This window comes from Polyodon spathula, chromosome 10 (genome assembly GCF_017654505.1).
Source record: "Polyodon spathula isolate WHYD16114869_AA chromosome 10, ASM1765450v1, whole genome shotgun sequence".
Taxonomy (NCBI): domain Eukaryota; kingdom Metazoa; phylum Chordata; class Actinopteri; order Acipenseriformes; family Polyodontidae; genus Polyodon; species Polyodon spathula.
This window is the reverse complement of record NC_054543.1, coordinates 48,625,855-48,646,757: the sequence shown is the minus strand read 5'-3', so window position 1 is coordinate 48,646,757 and position 20,903 is coordinate 48,625,855. Positions and strand designations below refer to the sequence as shown.

The 20,903-nt window shown below is 42.3% G+C and overlaps 2 protein-coding genes across 4 annotated transcripts in view; one reads left to right on the top strand and one right to left on the bottom strand.

Annotated features, from left to right (window-relative positions):
* Nucleotides 1–1,219, bottom strand: part of LOC121322500 (solute carrier family 49 member 4-like) — a 37,626-nt gene extending 36,407 nt beyond the window's left edge. The window contains exon 1 of the mRNA XM_041262594.1: nucleotides 743–1,219. Coding sequence (XP_041118528.1) covers nucleotides 743–1,043 — 301 coding nt within the window. The 5' untranslated portion in view covers nucleotides 1,044–1,219. The remainder of the gene's footprint in view (nucleotides 1–742) is intronic.
* Nucleotides 1,220–1,621: 402 nt separating this feature from the next.
* hspbap1 (hspb associated protein 1) lies at nucleotides 1,622–14,422 on the top strand. 3 transcript variants are annotated; one of them, XM_041262596.1, is made up of 9 exons: nucleotides 1,622–1,789; nucleotides 3,119–3,243; nucleotides 4,748–4,944; nucleotides 5,793–5,977; nucleotides 8,755–8,891; nucleotides 8,983–9,154; nucleotides 11,736–11,819; nucleotides 12,769–12,879; nucleotides 13,771–14,422. In XM_041262596.1, the coding sequence occupies exons 3-9, from the start codon at nucleotides 4,761–4,763 to the stop codon at nucleotides 14,299–14,301; spliced, it is 1,404 nt and encodes a 467-aa protein (XP_041118530.1). In that variant the 5' UTR covers nucleotides 1,622–1,789; nucleotides 3,119–3,243; nucleotides 4,748–4,760; the 3' UTR covers nucleotides 14,302–14,422. The 3 variants fall into 3 exon arrangements, with proteins under 3 accessions (XP_041118530.1, XP_041118529.1, XP_041118531.1); XM_041262595.1 differs by lacking the exon at nucleotides 3,119–3,243; XM_041262597.1 differs by lacking the exons at nucleotides 1,622–1,789; nucleotides 3,119–3,243 and adding an exon at nucleotides 1,798–1,977.
* Nucleotides 14,423–20,903: the final 6,481 nt, after the last annotated feature.

Genomic DNA, 20,903 nt, shown 5'->3' with positions numbered 1-20,903 from the left:
TTGCATCACCGCAACTCTCTTACTTTTTTTGCAGAACCATTCAAGCCCATGTCATTCTTAAATTGTGCAACTATTGCCCTGACACTACAGTGAAGATTAAGTGTTTGTGAAATGTGTCTGCGTTTGTGGATATGGCATTGCAGACAGCTTACCAGTAAGTGCCATGCATTTAAGTGCAGCAGTGAAACTGGGTTCCTCTTCCATTCTTCTCTTTTATGCTTCCTCATGCAAGAGGTTAAAGGAGGAGTCCCTTTGTGACACTGCTGATAAACTAATTTATACTGGGAAAGCAAAGCTTTTACTTTTGCATGAACACAAACAATAATATATTGAGGCTTTATGCAGACTACCAGGCGTTTATTTCTTAAATTACCCTTACTGTAAACAAATCCATTACCACATCCACGGTTCCCACTTTGCTAAGAAATACCATTGATTCAGCACGCAAGGAACACACCGTCATATCACGTGCTAATGAAGGAGGAAGTGCAAAAAAGCACAGACTAAATTAAATGTAAACTAATGAAGATGAAAATGCAATACATTAACTGTGAAGCTACCATGCATATTTTATGAATGAAATTGATTACATGAATTACGGTGTTTCTTTTCTTTTTGTTTATTTAGTATCGCCTTTTTATTTCTCATTGGAAACATTAACAGTGCAATTATAAACTATACAGTATAATGGGATTATAAACCATCAAGATAACACAAAAGCAAAGCATGCAGCCTCTCTTACCCTTTTTATCCATCAGCCACATGAACAGGAACCAAGGAATGAACCCAACCGGACCGCACAGCACCAGCATGGCAATGTCTATGCTGGTGAAGCCGTAGGCTAGCTTGGCAGAGTTCTGGATCGGACCCCAAGTGTTCCACACCATTCCCTGCATGAATCCCAGCAGGGAAAACAGGCCCAGAACCAGCCATCTTCTGTTGTACACCCGACTGACTGGCTGAACAAAACTGGAATCAGACTGCAGTGTTGTGGACAAAAGCGGTTCCCTTTCTTCTTCCGTGCTGCTCCAAACAGCACCCATCTCTTTTTGGTTGAGCGTTCGAAGCGTGTTTCTTTCCTGGCCCGGGTTAAAGCTCCAGGATTATTGTTGTTTTTAACAACCGTGTTTTGTTTTTTGTTATTTATTTTTTTCAGCCCTTCACTCAAACACAACCAAAACAAGCTGCTGTGGACTCTCGAAGCTATACAGCGCCTGCGCAGCACATAGCCGAAGAACGACACACGGGTTATGAAACTGCAGCTTTGTAAGCGCCATGCTGGCTCAATTTTCCCTTAGTTTGAACGCGATGCCGGTTGCACTGTGGAGCCCAAATGGCGACAGCTTCGCCGCACGCCCGAGATTGTCACATGAGTTTGTTTACCTGGAGCAGCTGTGAGTCAAGCAGGAGGAACGATTGAGTAGATCTAGAGAGCCGGTTCACCCGCTTGTCCTTAACAGTCGTCCGTTTAGGTGCAATATTTAGCAAACGTTTCAGAATGTAATGTATTTACTGACAATGTAAAGCCTGGTTGTTTGGTTTTTCAAATAACAAAAAAACATTGTGTGCTAATGTTAGTGACGTGTTTTAAACGCGACCGCGAACGGAAATAAAAAAAAAACGAAACAGTGTGTGTGTGTATTGTGTTCGACAGCTGGAATTGTTGTACCCCAATCTTATCTTTATAATAAAAACAAAAACAAGTCCTACCGGTGGCATCTTTATCGGAGAATAAAGACGGATTTGAAGTTAGTAAGTTATTGATGGTGATGAAAACAAAAGTAGTTCGGTACGTATGTTTTCCTATTCATTTCGGTAATTTCCTCTTCTGAAGCAGTGCATACAATAACATGGCCTAATGTCTCCGCTATAAACAATAAACACGTGCCCAGGTCTCTGTTTTGCAGTGTCCTTCAAGGTGACTTGTTTTAGTAGATACCCTCTTGCTACACATCAGCTTGTTCAAACACTGTATCAGTAAGTATTAACTTTGCATGTAGTGGTCCCGCATGCGTTGTGCTTGGATAGTTTTTACAATGCTTTCATTACCATTTTACTGTAAACCTGTTGCTGTATGGATTAAGAGCACGTGCGCTGTTGGATTGTTTGTGAAATCCAAATTAGAACTGTCGATTTCTGGATGTGTTCGACTTCCAAAATATGATTATTGGGAAGTATTTCTATACAGTGCAGTGCATAATGCAAACGTTTTAATTAAACCTGGGGCTAGGTGGTACTAATCAATCTAATGCACTTTCCCCATTGGAAAACGTAGTTGAAGTCCAGCTCAGGTCCCAAGTAGAATTAGTTTGGATGGGGGTTTCAGATTACCAGGAAACCACCAACAAGCCCTTAATTTGTGTGAAATTACAACACGTGGATACAGATAATACTCTTGTTACAGGGAGCTGCGATGCAGATTTGTGACCATATACGTAGCATTGACACTTCTTTCAGATACAGTGATGTAGTGCTTTCTGTAGAATGTTATGGATCATTAACTTGGAGACGTGGCTATCACAATATTTAGAGTGTTACTGGTTCAGTGCAGCTCAGTCTCATTCTTGAGCTGTTTCTATCAAACTGTATATACAGTGCATCCCTGTTCCGCATGACCAAGCTCAGTCTAAAGGATGAAGAGAGACGCAGTCCTCGAGTAGGGTTTTCTCTGCAGGACACGTTTAGAGTTTGGTTGTGTGGATTAAACATGGGCACCTTGAAATGAGCACACTATAGAACCTTTACAGCTTTAGAAGAAATACAGTTAGACAATGTACAATACAGAAGAATAAAGGAAAATAAATGGTTACATGGACTAAATACTATGATGCCCGCAGGTTTCAATAGGAGGGAATTGTATACCGTTACGTCATTAACTATGTAGTAAATGACATCACAAACACATTAATAGATTGAAATAGAAATAAATGAGTATAGTAACCGTGGCAAAAACCCAGAAGTACCTCCTATGTTTGTTTTCAAACACACTTTCCCTTTGCAATGGTATGTTGAACATACTGAAACATTGGCAAGTTGGCTCTATTGAGCAAAAACCCTCTCCCTCTCCCTCTCTCTCTCCCTCTCTCTCTCTCTTTGCCTATGTTGGCCACAAATCCAGTTAAGATTTCCCGTTCCTGTCTGCCACATTGAAAGTTCCAGCTCAAAGTGACAGTCCGAGACTCTGGGATCAGACTTCTTTTGAGATGTGCAGTAATTGGAAGTGGTGAACTTTTCAATCTGACAGTGAGTACAGATACGAGTCTGAACTGTCCAAGGATAGTTCTTGTATCCCACGGCGATATTAATTTAGCTGCTTTCCTGAAAACTGATCTGAAGATTATTCTTTAAAATGAGGTAAAAAAAAAAAAAGTCATCATTAAGCTGGACTGAATGCATACAGATGTTTCTGTGTTGGTTCCAATGACCCAAATGAAGTCAGTTGAACTGTGCTGAATGCTTACTGTGCTCCAGTTCACATTGTAGCTGTGCTGGATGCTTACTGTGCTCCAGTTCACCTTGTAGCTGTGCTGGATGCTTACTGTGCTCCAGTTCACCTTGTAGCTGTGCTGAATGAGTACTGTGCTCCAGTTCACCTTGTAGCTGTGCTGGATGCTTACTGTGCTCCAGTTCACCTTGTAGCTGTGCTGGATGCTTACTGTGCTGTTTGCTGATGAGATAGCAGCTCATTGTAATAACATGCAGGCAGCCTTTGTTAGAAAGCTATGCTGAGTTTCTCATTGCATTGCCTTTCTCCAGCTGCAACCAAGAATTCCAATATCTCAGGGGTCCTAAAGTAAAAGTCATCTCAAATGCTGCCCCTACATGAGACCCTGTTCTCAATCTCTATAAAGCAGGGTTACAAGGCATGGTTACAGTGGTCTCTAAGATAGATGGGATTGCCCTGGCAGTTCGAGTTCATCACATTTCATGCACAGCTAATGTACATTCAATTGCACGTTTCAAAACTCAAGTAGATATACACACGCTGAAAGGCACTTGAAAGTCAAATGATTTTCTACCGTGTTTTCTCTCTTTCATTTGACAGATACAAGGAGTGCAAAACGTTTTGTGTTTTTATTTCAGTTAAATGGCCTCATTCAGAGCTGCAGTTTTAAACAAAAAAAATATTATAACAGTTAGCTGCTTTTTTACTGAAAAAAAAACAGCTGGTTATTTTGTATTTATCTGTGGGTATCCATATAGTAATCAGAGGGCAGGGCTGGAAATAAGAGTCCTATTGCAGAGCAGTGTCACCCATTCCAGGTTTTACTACAAGCTTGATTAGCCCCAGTGTGTAGGTTACAAGCTCAGGTGTATTCATTAAACTCACAGTAAAACCAGGAATGGCTCAAGCTGCTGTGGAATGGGAGTTTATTTCGATCCCTGATATGTAAAGCGGGACTCGATTGCTATTCTTCTTATGTTCTTATGCAGTTTTCTAATTTGGTTTAATTTATCATTTATTGAAACAAACACACACTTGAGTGGATTCCAGATTTTTTTTTTAAAGACATCAGTGAAAGTGTTGCTAATATCACAGCCCAGGCTCAAAGCACACAACCTTGTAAGGAACTGCAGTCTCCAAGTTCAGAGAGAGACTAACGCACTCTCTACTATTGTAAAAGAGACAGGCTCCCTGTGCTTAACAGACAGGGGGTTCTTAATATTATATTTACTCTATAGTACTCGCTGAACCACCAGAGTTCACTACGTACGACACCCCCTGAAAACTCTCTCCTGATTCCAGTTCTTCCACAGACATGAATACCAAACCCTACAGTCCTGAAGAGGCCCGAGAGATTGTGAGCTTGCTGAAGCAGCCTGCAGTCTTCTGTAACATGGCCTGTGATTGGCCAGCACTGAAGTGGAGCGTGGACTATCTTTCCAGTGTCCTAGAAGATAAGCCACTCAGGTTCCGGATTGGAAAGAGACAGACAGCAAAAGGTTAGATCAGGGCAGATGAGGAAAAAGCATGAAAGCATGAAAGCATGTCCACGATATAATACAGCACAATACAATGTCATACAACACAATACAATACAACGTGTATTTGAACACAAGTCAAGCAGAGTGTGAAGGTCTGTATTCAATTATGCAGTCTGATCGTCACAGTATAATACAGTACAGTACTGATGCAGTCAGAAGTTCACTTATCTGTACAATTCTTACTGCATTTCACTCCAGGGATGATTGGAACATGATTTCTTGAGTCTTTGTTAAAATCATGAACTGCAATACAAGTACAGCTGGAGAGGTCTGCAAATTAGAGCAGGTTCATCAATAGTAGGCTGGCGGTTTAAAATCCAGCAAAAAACGTCTTTTCCAGGCAAAATGGTTATCATGCCACATTTATCTCACACCCAGAGCCAGACCTCCACATGCATCAGTCTATCTGTTTGTGTGGCTCTGGGTCAGTGTAACAGACCTCCACATGCATCAGTCTATCTGTTTGTGTGGCTCTGGGTCAGTGTAACAGACCTCCACATGCATCAGTCTATCTGTTTGTGTGGCTCTGGGTCAGTGTTTCACAGATCATTGTGCTGAGGCCATGCCTGACACATCGACACTGCATTTCAGAACAGGGTTGGATCAGTGATCAGATTCTCAGTGTCCGGTATAGAAGCTGTCATGTGAAGGTCAAATTTTCAGTGTCCTGGTGTAGAGTTGAAGGCATCTGCCTTATAAAAGTAAAAGCAAAGTGAAGCCTTTGGTTGCTCTGGGTCATGCTTGATCATCAGTCCTTGTTTACTTTGCAGCAAGCTTCCCTGTAATCTTTAAAGTTCTCTCCCTAGCTCCTCAGTTTGAAACCCAGTGCTGTTATGTTGAGGCTACGCTGAGTGAATATCTAGCTTGGACCCACGGACAGCATGACACTGCTATCGGACCGTTCAGTGCCTTCCCGTACTCACAGTGCTGGGCTTATGCTGACTACAAGTACATTGCCATGCTGTTTGAAGAGAAGTCAGCAATGTTTCAGGTACAGTGTGTGGCAGTATGATGTGCTGTGTTTGTACATCTCCCGGCCAGGGTTTGGTTCATCGTTACCGGTTGAAAGTGCCTGGTTTGGGGATTGTCTTCCACAGCAGCAGTCCTGAGTGTACAAGTGACTTTGATCACTTTGGGTTCATTGCAGCCTCCTGTATGAGACACATCTGTAATTCATGCCAGTCACTCTTCTTTGTAAACAGAAACAACAAAGAACTGTCAGATGGGGAAAATAAAACAACATGACTAATGGTGCTCTCTAAGAGTATTTGAAATCCTTACATTGCACTGTTTATCATTTACAGTTGCCTGAATATAGTAATGATTTCATTATCCACAGCATTGCTCAGTATCTGTTTAAAAAAAAAAAAAAAAAAAAAAGGGATAAACTAATGGTTGATTTAACCACAAGTGCTATCATTCTAAAGAGCAAGTTTTTACAAATATACAGAGTTTTATATACTTTCTTGCAAGCTAGTGGCCTAAACAGTAGGCATACAGCCTACATTAAATTTGGTAAGGATCAACTCACTGCAAGCAGATATTATGGTACCTTCTCCAGACCACCCGCAAAATAAAACGCATATGTAAGGTTGAATTTAAGGTCAATACTGCTGGTTCCTAGCCTTAGTGTGCAGCACAAGACTAGAGTCCTCCGCATCTGCGCAGTCATCAACACAAGACTAGAGTCCCCCGCGTCTGCGCAGTCATCAACACAAGACTAGAGTCCTCCGCGTCTGCGCAGTCATCAGCACAAGACTAGAGTCCTCCCGTGTGTCTGCGCAGTTATCAGCACAAGACTAGAGTCCCCTGCGTCTGCGCAGTCATCAGCACAAGACTAGAGTCCTCCGCGTCTGCACAGTCATCAGCACAAGACTAGAGTCCCGTGTGTCTGCGCAGTTATCAGCACAAGACTAGAGTCCTGTGTGTCTGCGCAGTCATCAGCACAAGACTAGAGTCCCCCGCTGCTGCGCAGTCATCAGCACAAGACTAGAGTCCCCCGCGTCTGCGCAGTCATCAGCACAAGACTAGAGTCCCGTGTGTCTGCGCAGTCATCAGCACAAGACTAGAGTCCCGTGTGTCTGCGCAGTCATCAGCACAAGACTAGAGTCCTCCGCGTCTGCGCAGTCATCAGCACAAGACTAGAGTCCCGTGTGTCTGCGCAGTCATCAGCACAAGACTAGAGTCCCGTGTGTCTGCGCAGTCATCAGCACAAGACTAGAGTCCTCCGCGTCTGCGTAGTCATCAGCACAAGACTAGAGTCCCGTGTGTCTGCGTAGTCATCAGCACAAGACTAGAGTCCCGTGTGTCTGCGCAGTCATCAGCACAAGACTAGAGTCCCGCGCGTCTGCGTAGTCATCAGCACAAGACTAGAGTCCCCCGTGTCTGCGCAGTCATCAGCACAAGACTAGAGTCCCGTGTGTCTGCGTAGTCATCAGCACAAGACTAGAGTCCCCCGCGTCTGCGCAGTCATCAGCACAAGACTAGAGTCCCCCGCGTCTGCGCAGTCATCAGCACAAGACTAGAGTCCCCCGCGTCTGCGTAGTCATCAGCACAAGACTAGAGTCCTCCGCGTCTGCGCAGTCATCAGCACAAGACTAGAGTCCCCCGCGTCTGCGTAGTCATCAGCACAAGACTAGAGTCCTCCGCGTCTGCGCAGTCATCAGCACAAGACTAGAGTCCCCCGCGTCTGCGTAGTCATCAGCACAAGACTAGAGTCCTCCGCGTCTGCGCAGTCATCAGCACAAGACTAGAGTCCCCCGCGTCTGCGTAGTTATCAGCAGAAGATGGTCTTGCTTGTATAGTTCAGATCGTATGTGCAGTGCACTCCATTCATTGATGGGTTCTCAATTCAAGTTGCAAATTATATAACTTTAAATTAACCAATGCTGCTGCTGCTGTTGTTGTTGCTGCTTTCTTTTTCTTTTATAATGATTTGTAATTTATCTGAAATCTGAAGCCTGGGTTATTAAAATTCCTTATAACCAAGACCATTTTTTGTCTATTTATGGAACTAGTACAATAATTAAAATAGTGATCTGCTATTTTATATCTATATAAATATATATATTATATATATATATATAATATATATATATATATATATATATATATTATATATTATATATATATATTATATATTATTATGATATTGAATGACTAAGTCTATAACCTACAATATATTCCAGAACAACCCACTTACAGCATATCTAAGGCAAGCTGTGCCCTTGCCATATATTCTTAACTTCCAAATCTAAATGTGTAGCTCACAAGTAATGAGTGATAAATGGCTAAGCCGTTGTGTACACAGTCACAACGTACTGACATTGCTTTGCCGTGACATTTCATTTTCCAGAGGCCCCATTTCCAGTCTGTTTCATAGCTGATTTATTTTACTGCATCGGCTTAGCAAACACATTGTCTGTTTTTCTATGAATGCTTTTTACCCCCGGGTGCAATCTACACACAAAATGAAGTCCTGACATTACCCTCCTGAGGTGCTGTTCACAACTTTTGGAACATCCACAAATGGTGTGTTGTTTTTTTTTTTCCCCTCAGTGATTCATGTAAATGCCAGAATTTTGCCATTGACATGACTAGAGCCGAAGCGTATGTATTTCTTTGTCTTGCTGACACCTTCACCAGTGCTTCCAAGGCAGGAATTTCTGGTGAAGACAAAATAACAAAACCAAAGCTTGAACTCAGTTGCCATTCCAGTATTGTCAAAGAATTAGATGAGGTTGATTTCCAGCTGCTTGTTTCTTATAGGATGTGATGTGGACGGACTTTGGATTCCCAGACAGAGACGGGAGGGATAGCACTCTGTGGATTGGCACGGAGGGAGCCAACACTCCTTGCCACCAGGACTCGTACGGATGTAACCTGGTTCTCCAAGTACACGGAAGGTAGCCAGTTAGAAGCGTGTTGTGTTTGCTGAACCACATGTATATCCCTAAAGAAGGTTTGTTTTTTATGTCTTATACATTGTTCCTACAGAAAACGATGGCACCTCTTCCCTTCAGAAGACACCCACTGCCTGTACCCCACCAGAATCCCCTACGAGGAGTCCAGTGTGTTCAGCAGGGTCAATGTGGTCAATCCAGATTGGAATCGGTTTCCTGCCTTTGCCAGTGCCAGGGCCCATGTGGTCACACTGCACCCAGGACAGGTATCGCTGCTTATCAATAGCATTACTGACTCAATTTAACAGTGCAAGGACATAGGAAGTGTCTGTCCACTACTTCAGGACATTTACGTTATTTCATGGTTAGTGTGTTCTGCCCTCCCTATTCATATGAAAAACTAACTAAGTAATTCAGATTGTTATAGAACATGATTCATGAAGAAATACGAAAATTCCAGAAAGGCGTTCAATGCATCACCTTGTCCTAACTTTAAACTGTGAGTTTAAACAAAGTATCTTTCCTGACAGGTGTGTCCATTTCTCAGTCATGATGGATATTTTAAAGAGCAGAAGGCTACTCTCTGTAGTGCAGTGAAATTAAAGCACTGATAATATCTGCACTGCACATGCTTGTGTATCAGGCTACTCCCTGTATACATATTCAGGACATGCCCTTTGTTCTGGGTATTTTGTACTCGTATGCAAAGCAGATGGACACTGGCTTCCTGTTATAAAAGGCTACAGGGAGGACTTGCACATTACTTAGAGGAGAAGCAAGTATCTTCTGGATTAAAAGGGTGTTGTGTGTGAAAGCGATATTAATCTGACAAATCAAACTAAAAAATGAATTGCACGTTGATCCAGAGCTCTAGTACAGGTCCTGATTGCAAGAGTGTCTCATGGATTTACTCCAGTCTCTGCTAAACAGAGCACCAGCTCAGCTTCTAAACCTCGAAAGACCACTGCATCAAAAACATGAGCTTTCATAAACACTTCAGTAGTCCATGTTTGTACAGCAACATATCCTGCATTGGCTGAAACCCAGGTATCACCAAACAGCATATCAGAGGGTTAGTTGAGGGAATGTACAGAACTGTTACCAACGAGACGCAATAGTAAATGCCATGTACACATATTTATCCAGCCTGGGTCTTTGAGCAGCTACCCATATCAGACGCTTGATTTCATAAAGGTCAAGGGAAAAGAGCAGGGAACCCAGAATCCTCTGCGTATAGAAGGTTTCAATGGCTCTGGACACATCAGTCCTCTCTGCCTTCTTTTAATTCTGAGGTTCTATTTAATAAGGCAAAGATTATATTAAAAAGCTTAAACCAGCAGCTCTTGAAAACACAAACATGAGCCAACAGGTGTTTCTCAAGATTAAAAAATAAACCCCATGCATAAGCAATTTAGTACGGTGAACATGAGTAAATATTCAATATTGTTTCATGCAGTTTTCTTATCCAAAGCCATTATGTGAAATTGTAAACATTAGTTCCATTAGTTTTGTGCTTTGCTCGGTTTGTCTTTTTTTTTCATCCTTCGTATCACTAATCGAATTTGCTTCAGCTCAAAGTGATTTCTTTTGTTTGTCTTTTTTTCAGTTTAACTCTGCATTTGCCTGTTTTTTGGGGGGGTGTTTTAAGTAAAGGGGAGGATATACTTTACATGTGTATTGGTTTTAATACTGGTTTCTTTTTCCTTGTAATAAGAGCAGGAACATCTGTGAGCTTCACAGAAGTGAATTATTACCTTTTTTAAGGACACACCAAAGGGTTATCCTTAAAAAGCTTTTCCAACCGTGCCAAATAAATGATATTGCTGTTTTAACATTTAATCCCAAATACCGAGCCCATGCATTGACTTGTCGGTCTACCTCAGTCAAGCCGTTCGACATTTGCATGTTCAGTATACCGATGCTGTCTCCTTATATTCCACGAGCTAACAGCGGCAACAAATCACAGCACCTTGAAATCAGCCTTGTCCAACATCAGAAGGTAAATTGGACTGGGCCTCTGAGGCCTGCCTGGGCTCCAGGGGCTGGTGCTGGAGGCTCATTACAGTGTCCTAGCTAACAAGGTGTGGCTACCTAACTGAGGCTACCAAACAAGATACTGCTGACTGGCCAAATGAACATTCTTCATCTCCAGAGACTTCTCTTGCATTGGCATTCTGAGTGTAAAATAATGTTATCTCCAAAAGTGGTATAAATATATAAGTATGTGTGTGTGATTATATATTATATATATATATATATATATATATATATATATATATATATATATATATATATATATATATATAATAATCACACACACACACACACACACACATACTGCAGGATCTACAGTACAGTATAGGATAACATGTTCTCATCAATTACCTTTGTGATGTCATTATAAACATTCCACCTCCTGGAAGCAGAGCTGACATACAAATTATTACCAGGCACATTTTATATAGATTGCGCAGTTTCTAACAGTAGCTTCCTTCTAGCACACCCCCTTTCTCCTGCATATTGTATGTTTAGCCCTTCCATCAGATTTGTTATCTTTGGAAGCGTATGGTGAGCATAAGGAAATCTTATCCAGTGGTCCAAACCGTGGAATTTGCTTTTTGTTCTACATATTCACACAAAGATTGCTTTATTCCCGTGTTCCTCTTTCTTTATAATGTCAATGTTTGCAGAGCCATTGAGGATCATAACCCTAAAAGCCTGTCTGACGTCTAGGGAAGATTTATAATTGAACAAACATACTTGAAATGGCAGGACTGGAAAGACAAAGTGTGCTTTCTTGCTGTGTCACAAAGTGATTTCTTTCTTTGTTTTATATCCCATGATCAGGTCCTTTTTGTTCCCAGACACTGGTGGCACTACGTGGAGTGCATTGATCCAGTCACTGTCAGCATCAACTCTTGGCTTGAAATGGTAATTCAGAAGAGTTTCTTATGTTCACTGTACTTAAAATATTGCATTGTGGTGCTGTATGTTGATTTTTTCTGAAAGCTCGGATAGTTGTTTTTCCTTGTATTTTTGTCATTTTTTCATGTGGCATAATGACTGCTCTGTATACTGTGTGACTTACACAGAACCAGTTATAAGGCTGTATGATATAACGCCGTTCCACTAGCGACTGCCCTCTACTCATAATGCAGAACACAAACAGGACTGCCTCCTAACTGTTCATCCTGACTGGACTGAAGCGTTAAAAGGCACTGCATTGTGTGTCATTGTTTACAGATTCTTTTAATTCCAGGCATCTGTCACTGCGGAATAACTATATATAAAAAAAAAAACTATAGAATTAATGAACAGGCTCTCATGAACTATAGAATTAGTGAACAGGCTCTCATGAACTATAGAATTAGTGAACAGGCTCTCATGAACTATAGAATTAGTGAACAGGCTCTCATGAACTATAGAATTAATGAACAGGCTCTCATGAACTATAGAATTAATGAACAGGCTCTCATGAACTATAGAATTAGTGAACAGGCTCTCATGAACTATAGAATTAATGAACAGGCTCTCATGAACTATAGAATTAATGAACAGGCTCTCATGAACTATAGAATTAGTGAACAGGCTCTCATGAACTAGTATTAATGAACAGGCTCTCATGAGTTGTAATTGAGCTCTCCAAGATAACAGAAGAGCAAGTCATACCCTCTGTTACTCTGGAGGGCTCAAGCCAGGTGAATCATACGTCTGATCAACATCGCTGAAAAAGAAGAGTAGAAATTACTCTTATTATTATTCATTTTTTTGGACTCAAATCAAATGAACTATTGCAATCACAAAACATAATTCTCCATTTGTGTGTCTGTGCTTACTGGTGTGCTGTGGTTCTAAGGGCCCCTGTTTCCTCTGTCTTCAGGATGACGATGATGAAGCACGTGTGGGGGAGGCCCTCACTAAAACACTGGTCTGTGCCCTGAAGTCCGCTCCGAGCCCTGACAATTCCGATAACTGGCTAAATCCCACTGAGGTATATATGCATTGTGTAGGCTTCACTCAGAGGTCAGCCCTCTGGCTTGAGACAAAAAGACCCTAGTGCCAGTGCACAGCAGAAATCTCACAGCTAACCACCGCAGCTAAAGAGGTCCTGGAAGTTCTATTGAAGGAATACTGACCAGGCAAAACGTTGATAATGGCTTCCAAATACAAGCAATATGCTCAAAACCTTAAAAGCAAGGCTGGCGTGATGTGCCATCGACAGACAGTGAGCTCCAAAGACAGAAGCACAGCACGCAGCTGCTTACAAGCAGAGTGAAAGAAAGTCTATGTCCATTCGGAGGGGAAGAGTGCTCTAATGCAGCTCGGTTTTCAGCCCTTTCAATCATGCAGCTTTCCTATAGAGTACATGTTATCCCAAATTATATGACATAATGTAATCCCCCAGACAATGGGATTTCCACAGTTCTGTTCTCGCAGGGTAACAGAATGTGGAATCCCTTCGTAAGTGCCCTCTACAGTCTGGATAAACAGATGTCACAAAGGCCCCATAGCGATAGTAGCTTGCCTTCGAGCTGAACGAAGGTTACATTAAAACCTAGGACCTTAAAAAGGAAGAAGCAAAACACTTAGCATTTAATAGATATGACTAGTTATCTCCCAAAATTGGGAGGCATTGTACACCTGCTACCAAACTTCAAAGAGGTACCAGGATGCTTCTGACAGCTGAGACAGAGCCAAGACATTTCAGATCTGATTCACAGGGTGACCTCCCTGTGAGTCAGTCATCCAGCTGGAGAACTGGGTAGCAGTAGCACCTCTGAAACCGAGGGAATGAGTCTCTGTAATGACTTCCAGAAGATCAAAAAAATGAAAATGCACTGAGCTGACTCTTAATTACTCTCATATTTTCCTTATTATCCAGGTTGAACCAACATCACATGAAACGAATCTGCGGTACCTGAGCCTTGCTGTGCAGTCATGCCTGGGCAAAAGGAAGTACCCCTGTAACGAGACCTTGTCTGTGAATCCCGGGGCAGCGGTGAGCTCCCACGTAAAGAGGAAGCGGGATACCGAGGGAACTACAGCAAATAAAATGGGAAGAAAAAGTCAGTGCGAACCTCTGCAGATTCCCTTCGGACCTAACCTGATTCCCGTGCCTTGGAAATTAGACAAGCAATCAGCAAGTCTTGGGGACAAAGGAGGAGAGAGATGCAGCTGTAAGCACTCTGACTGCAGTGCACCCAGTAATAAACTTGAGAGGCACCGCTGTGAAAAATGCAATCCCAGCAGTGCACCTGAAAGAGACAGGACTAATGAGGCTGTGCTGGAGGAAGATAAGAAGGAAGTAGACACTTTAATAATCACTACCAACGACCTGCTAGATTGCCTGCTCCATCCACAGGTTGTCTCTTTAGTTGCTAAGCTTCTGTTCGATAAACAGGACACGTTTTGATTTTTGTTTGTGTTTCATAATGTTTGTAATAAGCTTATCTTTGTTATTAAGTGTCTGTCCATCTCTTCCTGACCTCTCTCTTTATGTAAGAAAGTTCATGTGAATCATCTTCTTAAACTTGCTTCACCATGGTGTCACGGTGCTTTATTACACTTTGCTGTGCTTTTAATATGGGAAACTTTTATAACGGTAGGCTCACTGCCAGTTTGAACCCTGCTGGTCTGAAATGAGCTACAATCTGAACCCTGCTGGTCTGAAATGAGTTACAGTCTGAACCCTGCTAGTCTGAAATGAGCTACAGTCTGAACCCTGCTGGTCTGAAATGAGCTACAATCTGAACCCTGCTGGTCTGAAATGAGCTACAGTCTGAACCCTGCTAGTCTGAAATGAGCTACAGTCTGAGCCCTGCTGGTCTGAAATGAGTTACAATCTGAACCCTGCCGGTCTGAAATGAGCTACAATCTGAACCCTGCTGGTCTGAAATGAGTTACAATCTGAACCCTGCCGGTCTGAAATGAGCTACAATCTGAACCCTGCTGGTCTGAAATGAGTTACAATCTGAACCCTGCTAGTCTGAAATGAGCTACAATCTGAACCCTGCTAGTCTGAAATGAGCTACAATCTGAACCCTGCTAGTCTGAAATGAGCTACAGTCTGAACCCTGCTAGTCTGAAATGAGTTACAATCTGAACCCTGCTAGTCTGAAATGAGCTACAATCTGAACCCTGCTAGTCTGAAATGAGCTACAATCTGAACCCTGCTAGTCTGAAATGAGTTACAATCTGAACCCTGCTGGTCTGAAATGAGTTACAATCTGAACCCTGCCGGTCTGAAATGAGCTACAATCTGAACCCTGCTAATCTGAAATGAGTTACAATCTGAACCCTGCTAGTCTGAAATGAGCTACAATCTGAACCCTGCTAGTCTGAAATGAGCTACAATCTGAACCCTGCTAGTCTGAAATGAGCTACAATCTGAACCCTGCTAGTCTGAAATGAGCTACAATCTGAACCCTGCTAGTCTGAAATGAGCTACAGTCTGAACCCTGCTAGTCTGAAATGAGTTACAATCTGAACCCTGCTAGTCTGAAATGAGTTACAATCTGAACCCTGCTAGTCTGAAATGAGCTACAATCTGAACCCTGCTAGTCTGAAATGAGTTACAATCTGAACCCTGCCGGTCTGAAATGAGTTACAATCTGAACCCTGCCGGTCTGAAATGAGCTACAATCTGAACCCTGCTGGTCTGAAATGAGCTACAATCTGAACCCTGCTGGTCTGAAATGAGCTACAATCTGAACCCTGCTAGTCTGAAATGAGCTACAGTCTGAACCCTGCTGGTCTGAAATGAGCTACAATCTGAGCCCTGCTAGTCTGAAATGAGCTACAGTCTGAACCCTGCTAGTCTGAAATGAGTTACAATCTGAACCCTGCTGGTCTGAAATGAGCTACAATCTGAACCCTGCTGGTCTGAAATGAGTTACAATCTGAACCCTGCCGGTCTGAAATGAGCTACAATCTGAACCCTGCTGGTCTGAAATGAGCTACAATCTGAACCCTGCTGGTCTGAAATGAGCTACAATCTGAACCCTGCTGGTCTGAAATGAGTTACAATCTGAACCCTGCTAGTCTGAAATGAGTTACAATCTGAACCCTGGTAGTCTGAAATGAGTTACAATCTGAACCCTGCTTGTCTGAAATGAGTTACAATCTGAACCCTGCTTGTCTGAAATGAGTTACAATCTGAACCCTGCTTGTCTGAAATGAGTTACAATCTGAACCCTGCTAGTCTGAAATGAGCTACAATCTGAACCCTGCTAGTCTGAAATGAGCTACAATCTGAACCCTGCTAGTCTGAAATGAGCTACAATCTGAACCCTGCTAGTCTGAAATGAGTTACAATCTGAACCCTGCTAGTCTGAAATGAGCTACAATCTGAACCCTGCTAGTCTGAAATGAGTTACAATCTGAACCCTGGTAGTCTGAAATGAGCTACAATCTGAACCCTGCTGGTCTGAAATGAGTTACAATCTGAACCCTGCTAGTCTGAAATGAGTTACAATCTGAACCCTGCTAGTCTGAAATGAGCTACAATCTGAACCCTGCTGGTCTGAAATGAGTTACAATCTGAACCCTGCTGGTCTGAAATGAGCTACAATCTGAACCCTGCTGGTCTGAAATGAGTTACAATCTGAACCCTGCTGGTCTGAAATGAGTTACAATCTGAACCCTGCTAGTCTGAAATGAGTTACAATCTGAACCCTGCTGGTCTGAAATGAGTTACAATCTGAACCCTGCTGGTCTGAAATGAGTTACAATCTGAACCCTGCTAGTCTGAAATGAGTTACAATCTGAACCCTGGTAGTCTGAAATGAGCTACAATCTGAACCCTGCTAGTCTGAAATGAGTTACAATCTGAACCCTGCTAGTCTGAAATGAGCTACAATCTGAACCCTGCTAGTCTGAAATGAGCTACAATCTGAACCCTGCTAGTCTGAAATGAGTTACAATCTGAACCCTGCTAGTCTGAAATGAGCTACAATCTGAACCCTGCTAGTCTGAAATGAGCTACAATCTGAACCCTGCTAGTCTGAAATGAGCTACAATCTGAACCCTGCTAGTCTGAAATGAGCTACAATCTGAACCCTGCTAGTCTGAAATGAGCTACAGTCTGAACCCTGCTAGTCTGAAATGAGTTACAATCTGAACCCTGCTAGTCTGAAATGAGCTACAATCTGAACCCTGCTAGTCTGAAATGAGCTACAATCTGAACCCTGCTAGTCTGAAATGAGCTACAATCTGAACCCTGCTAGTCTGAAATGAGCTACAATCTGAACCCTGCTAGTCTGAAATGAGCTACAATCTGAACCCTGCTAGTCTGAAATGAGCTACAATCTGAACCCTGCTGGTCTGAAATGAGCTACAATCTGAACCCTGCTGGTCTGAAATGAGCTACAATCTGAACCCTGCTGGTCTGAAATGAGCTACAATCTGAACCCTGCTAGTCTGAAATGAGCTACAATCTGAACCCTGCTAGTCTGAAATGAGCTACAATCTGAACCCTGCTAGTCTGAAATGAGCTACAATCTGAACCCTGCTAGTCTGAAATGAGCTACAATCTGAACCCTGCTAGTCTGAAATGAGCTACAATCTGAACCCTGCTGGTCTGAAATGAGCTACAATCTGAACCCTGCTGGTCTGAAATGAGCTACAATCTGAACCCTGCTAGTCTGAAATGAGCTACAATCTGAACCCTGCTAGTCTGAAATGAGCTACAATCTGAACCCTGCTAGTCTGAAATGAGCTACAATCTGAACCCTGCTAGTCTGAAATGAGTTACAATCTGAACCCTGCTAGTCTGAAATGAGCTACAATCTGAACCCTGCTAGTCTGAAATGAGCTACAATCTGAACCCTGCTAGTCTGAAATGAGCTACAATCTGAACCCTGCTAGTCTGAAATGAGCTACAATCTGAACCCTGCTAGTCTGAAATGAGTTACAATCTGAACCCTGCTAGTCTGAAATGAGCTACAATCTGAACCCTGCTAGTCTGAAATGAGTTACAATCTGAACCCTGCTAGTCTGAAATGAGTTACAATCTGAACCCTGCTAGTCTGAAATGAGCTACAATCTGAACCCTGCTAGTCTGAAATGAGCTACAATCTGAACCCTGCTAGTCTGAAATGAGTTACAATCTGAACCCTGCTAGTCTGAAATGAGTTACAATCTGAACCCTGCTAGTCTGAAATGAGCTACAATCTGAACCCTGCTAGTCTGAAATGAGTTACAATCTGAACCCTGCTAGTCTGAAATGAGTTACAATCTGAACCCTGCTAGTCTGAAATGAGTTACAATCTGAACCCTGGTAGTCTGAAATGAGTTACAATCTGAACCCTGCTAGTCTGAAATGAGTTACAATCTGAACCCTGCTTGTCTGAAATGAGTTACAATCTGAACCCTGCTTGTCTGAAATGAGTTACAATCTGAACCCTGCTAGTCTGAAATGAGTTACAATCTGAACCCTGGTAGTCTGAAATGAGTTACAATCTGAACCCTGCTAGTCTGAAATGAGTTACAATCTGAACCCTGCTAGTCTGAAATGAGTTACAGTCTGAACCCTGGTAGTCTGAAATGAGCTACAATCTGAACCCTGCTAGTCTGAAATGAGTTACAATCTGAACCCTGCTAGTCTGAAATGAGTTACAATCTGAACCCTGCTAGTCTGAAATGAGCTACAATCTGAACCCTGCTAGTCTGAAATGAGCTACAATCTGAACCCTGCTAGTCTGAAATGAGCTACAATCTGAACCCTGCTAGTCTGAAATGAGCTACAATCTGAACCCTGCTAGTCTGAAATGAGCTACAATCTGAACCCTGCTAGTCTGAAATGAGCTACAGTCTGAACCCTGCTAGTCTGAAATGAGTTACAATCTGAACCCTGCTAGTCTGAAATGAGCTACAATCTGAACCCTGCTAGTCTGAAATGAGTTACAATCTGAACCCTGCTAGTCTGAAATGAGCTACAATCTGAACCCTGCTAGTCTGAAATGAGCTACAATCTGAGCCCTGCTAGTCTGAAATGAGCTACAATCTGAACCCTGCTAGTCTGAAATGAGTTACAATCTGAACCCTGCTAGTCTGAAATGAGCTACAATCTGAACCCTGCTAGTCTGAAATGAGCTACAATCTGAACCCTGCTAGTCTGAAATGAGCTACAATCTGAACCCTGCTAGTCTGAAATGAGTTACAATCTGAACCCTGCTAGTCTGAAATGAGCTACAATCTGAACCCTGCTAGTCTGAAATGAGCTACAATCTGAACCCTGCTAGTCTGAAATGAGTTACAATCTGAACCCTGCTAGTCTGAAATGAGCTACAATCTGAACCCTGCTAGTCTGAAATGAGCTACAATCTGAACCCTGCTAGTCTGAAATGAGCTACAATCTGAACCCTGCTAGTCTGAAATGAGTTACAATCTGAACCCTGCTAGTCTGAAATGAGTTACAATCTGAACCCTGCTAGTCTGAAATGAGTTACAATCTGAACCCTGCTAGTCTGAAATGAGTTACAATCTGAACCCTGCTAGTCTGAAATGAGTTACAATCTGAACCCTGGTAGTCTGAAATGAGTTACAATCTGAACCCTGCTGGTCTGAAATGAGTTACAATCTGAACCCTGCTAGTCTGAAATGAGTTACAATCTGAACCCTGCTCGTCTGAAATGAGTTACAATCTGAACCCTGGTAGTCTGAAATGAGTTACAATCTGAACCCTGCTGGTCTGAAATGAGTTACAATCTGAACCCTGCTAGTCTGAAATGAGTTACAATCTGAACCCTGCTAGTCTGAAATGAGTTACAATCTGAACCCTGCTAGTCTGAAATGAGTTACAATCTGAACCCTGCTAGTCTGAAATGAGTTACAATCTGAACCCTGCTAGTCTGAAATGAGTTACAATCTGAACCCTGCTAGTCTGAAATGAGTTACAATCTGAACCCTGCTAGTCTGAAATGAGTTACAATCTGAACCCTGCTGTCTGAAATGAGTTACAATCTGAACCCTGCTAGTCTGAAATGAGTTACAATCTGAACCCTGCTAGTCTGAAATGAGTTACAATCTGAACCCTGCTAGTCTGAAATGAGTTACAATCTGAACCCTGCTAGTCTGAAATGAGTTACAATCTGAACCCTGCTAGTCTGAAATGAGTTACAATCTGAACCCTGCTAGTCTGAAATGAGCTACAATCTGAACCCTGCTGGTCTGAAATGAGTTACAATCTGAACCCTGCTAGTCTGAAATGAGTTACAATCTGAACCCTGGTAGTCTGAAATGAGCTACAATCTGAACCCTGCTGGTCTGAAATGAGTTACAATCTGAACCCTGCTGGTCTGAAATGAGTTACAATCTGAACCCTGCTAGTCTGAAATGAGCTACAATCTGAACCCTGCTAGTCTGAAATGAGTTACAATCTGAACCCTGCTAGTCTGAAATGAGTTACAATCTGAACCCTGCTAGTCTGAAATGAGTTACAATCTGAACCCTGCTGGTCTGAAATGAGTTACAATCTGAACCCTGCTGGTCTGAAATGAGTTACAATCTGAACCCTGCTAGTCTGAAATGAGTTACAATCTGAACCCTGCTAGTCTGAAATGAGCTACAATCTGAACCCTGCTGGTCTGAAATGAGTTACAATCTGAACCCTGCTAGTCTGAAATGAGTTACAATCTGAACCCTGGTAGTCTGAAATGAGTTACAATCTGAACCCTGCTGGTCTGAAATGAGTTACAATCTGAACCCTGCTGGTCTGAAATGAGTTACAATCTGAACCCTGCTAGTCTGAAATGAGTTACAATCTGAACCCTGCTAGTCTGAAATGAGTTACAATCTGAACCCTGCTAGTCTGAAATGAGCTACAAATCTGTCAGCAGCTGTGGAAACCAGAGTTCACAATCATAATTGTGTGATGAGTGTGTAAACATTTACTGCTATCTCTGTCTATTTTTGTTTAAACATAAAATAGTGTGAAAATATGAAGCATACATTGGTTCAGCTTCCTATCGGAGCGCTGGACAATCCCAGCAGATTTGGTTTCGACAGAATCTACTG

Coding starts and splice junctions, on each gene's coding strand:
- hspbap1 (XM_041262595.1), top strand. CDS start 1,764: ATGGTGATGAAAACAAAAGTAGTTCG. Junction 9,155..11,735: donor TCACACTGCACCCAGGACAG/GTATCGCTGCTT, acceptor TCCCATGATCAG/GTCCTTTTTGTTCCCAGACA. Junction 11,820..12,768: donor TCAACTCTTGGCTTGAAATG/GTAATTCAGAAG, acceptor CTCTGTCTTCAG/GATGACGATGATGAAGCACG.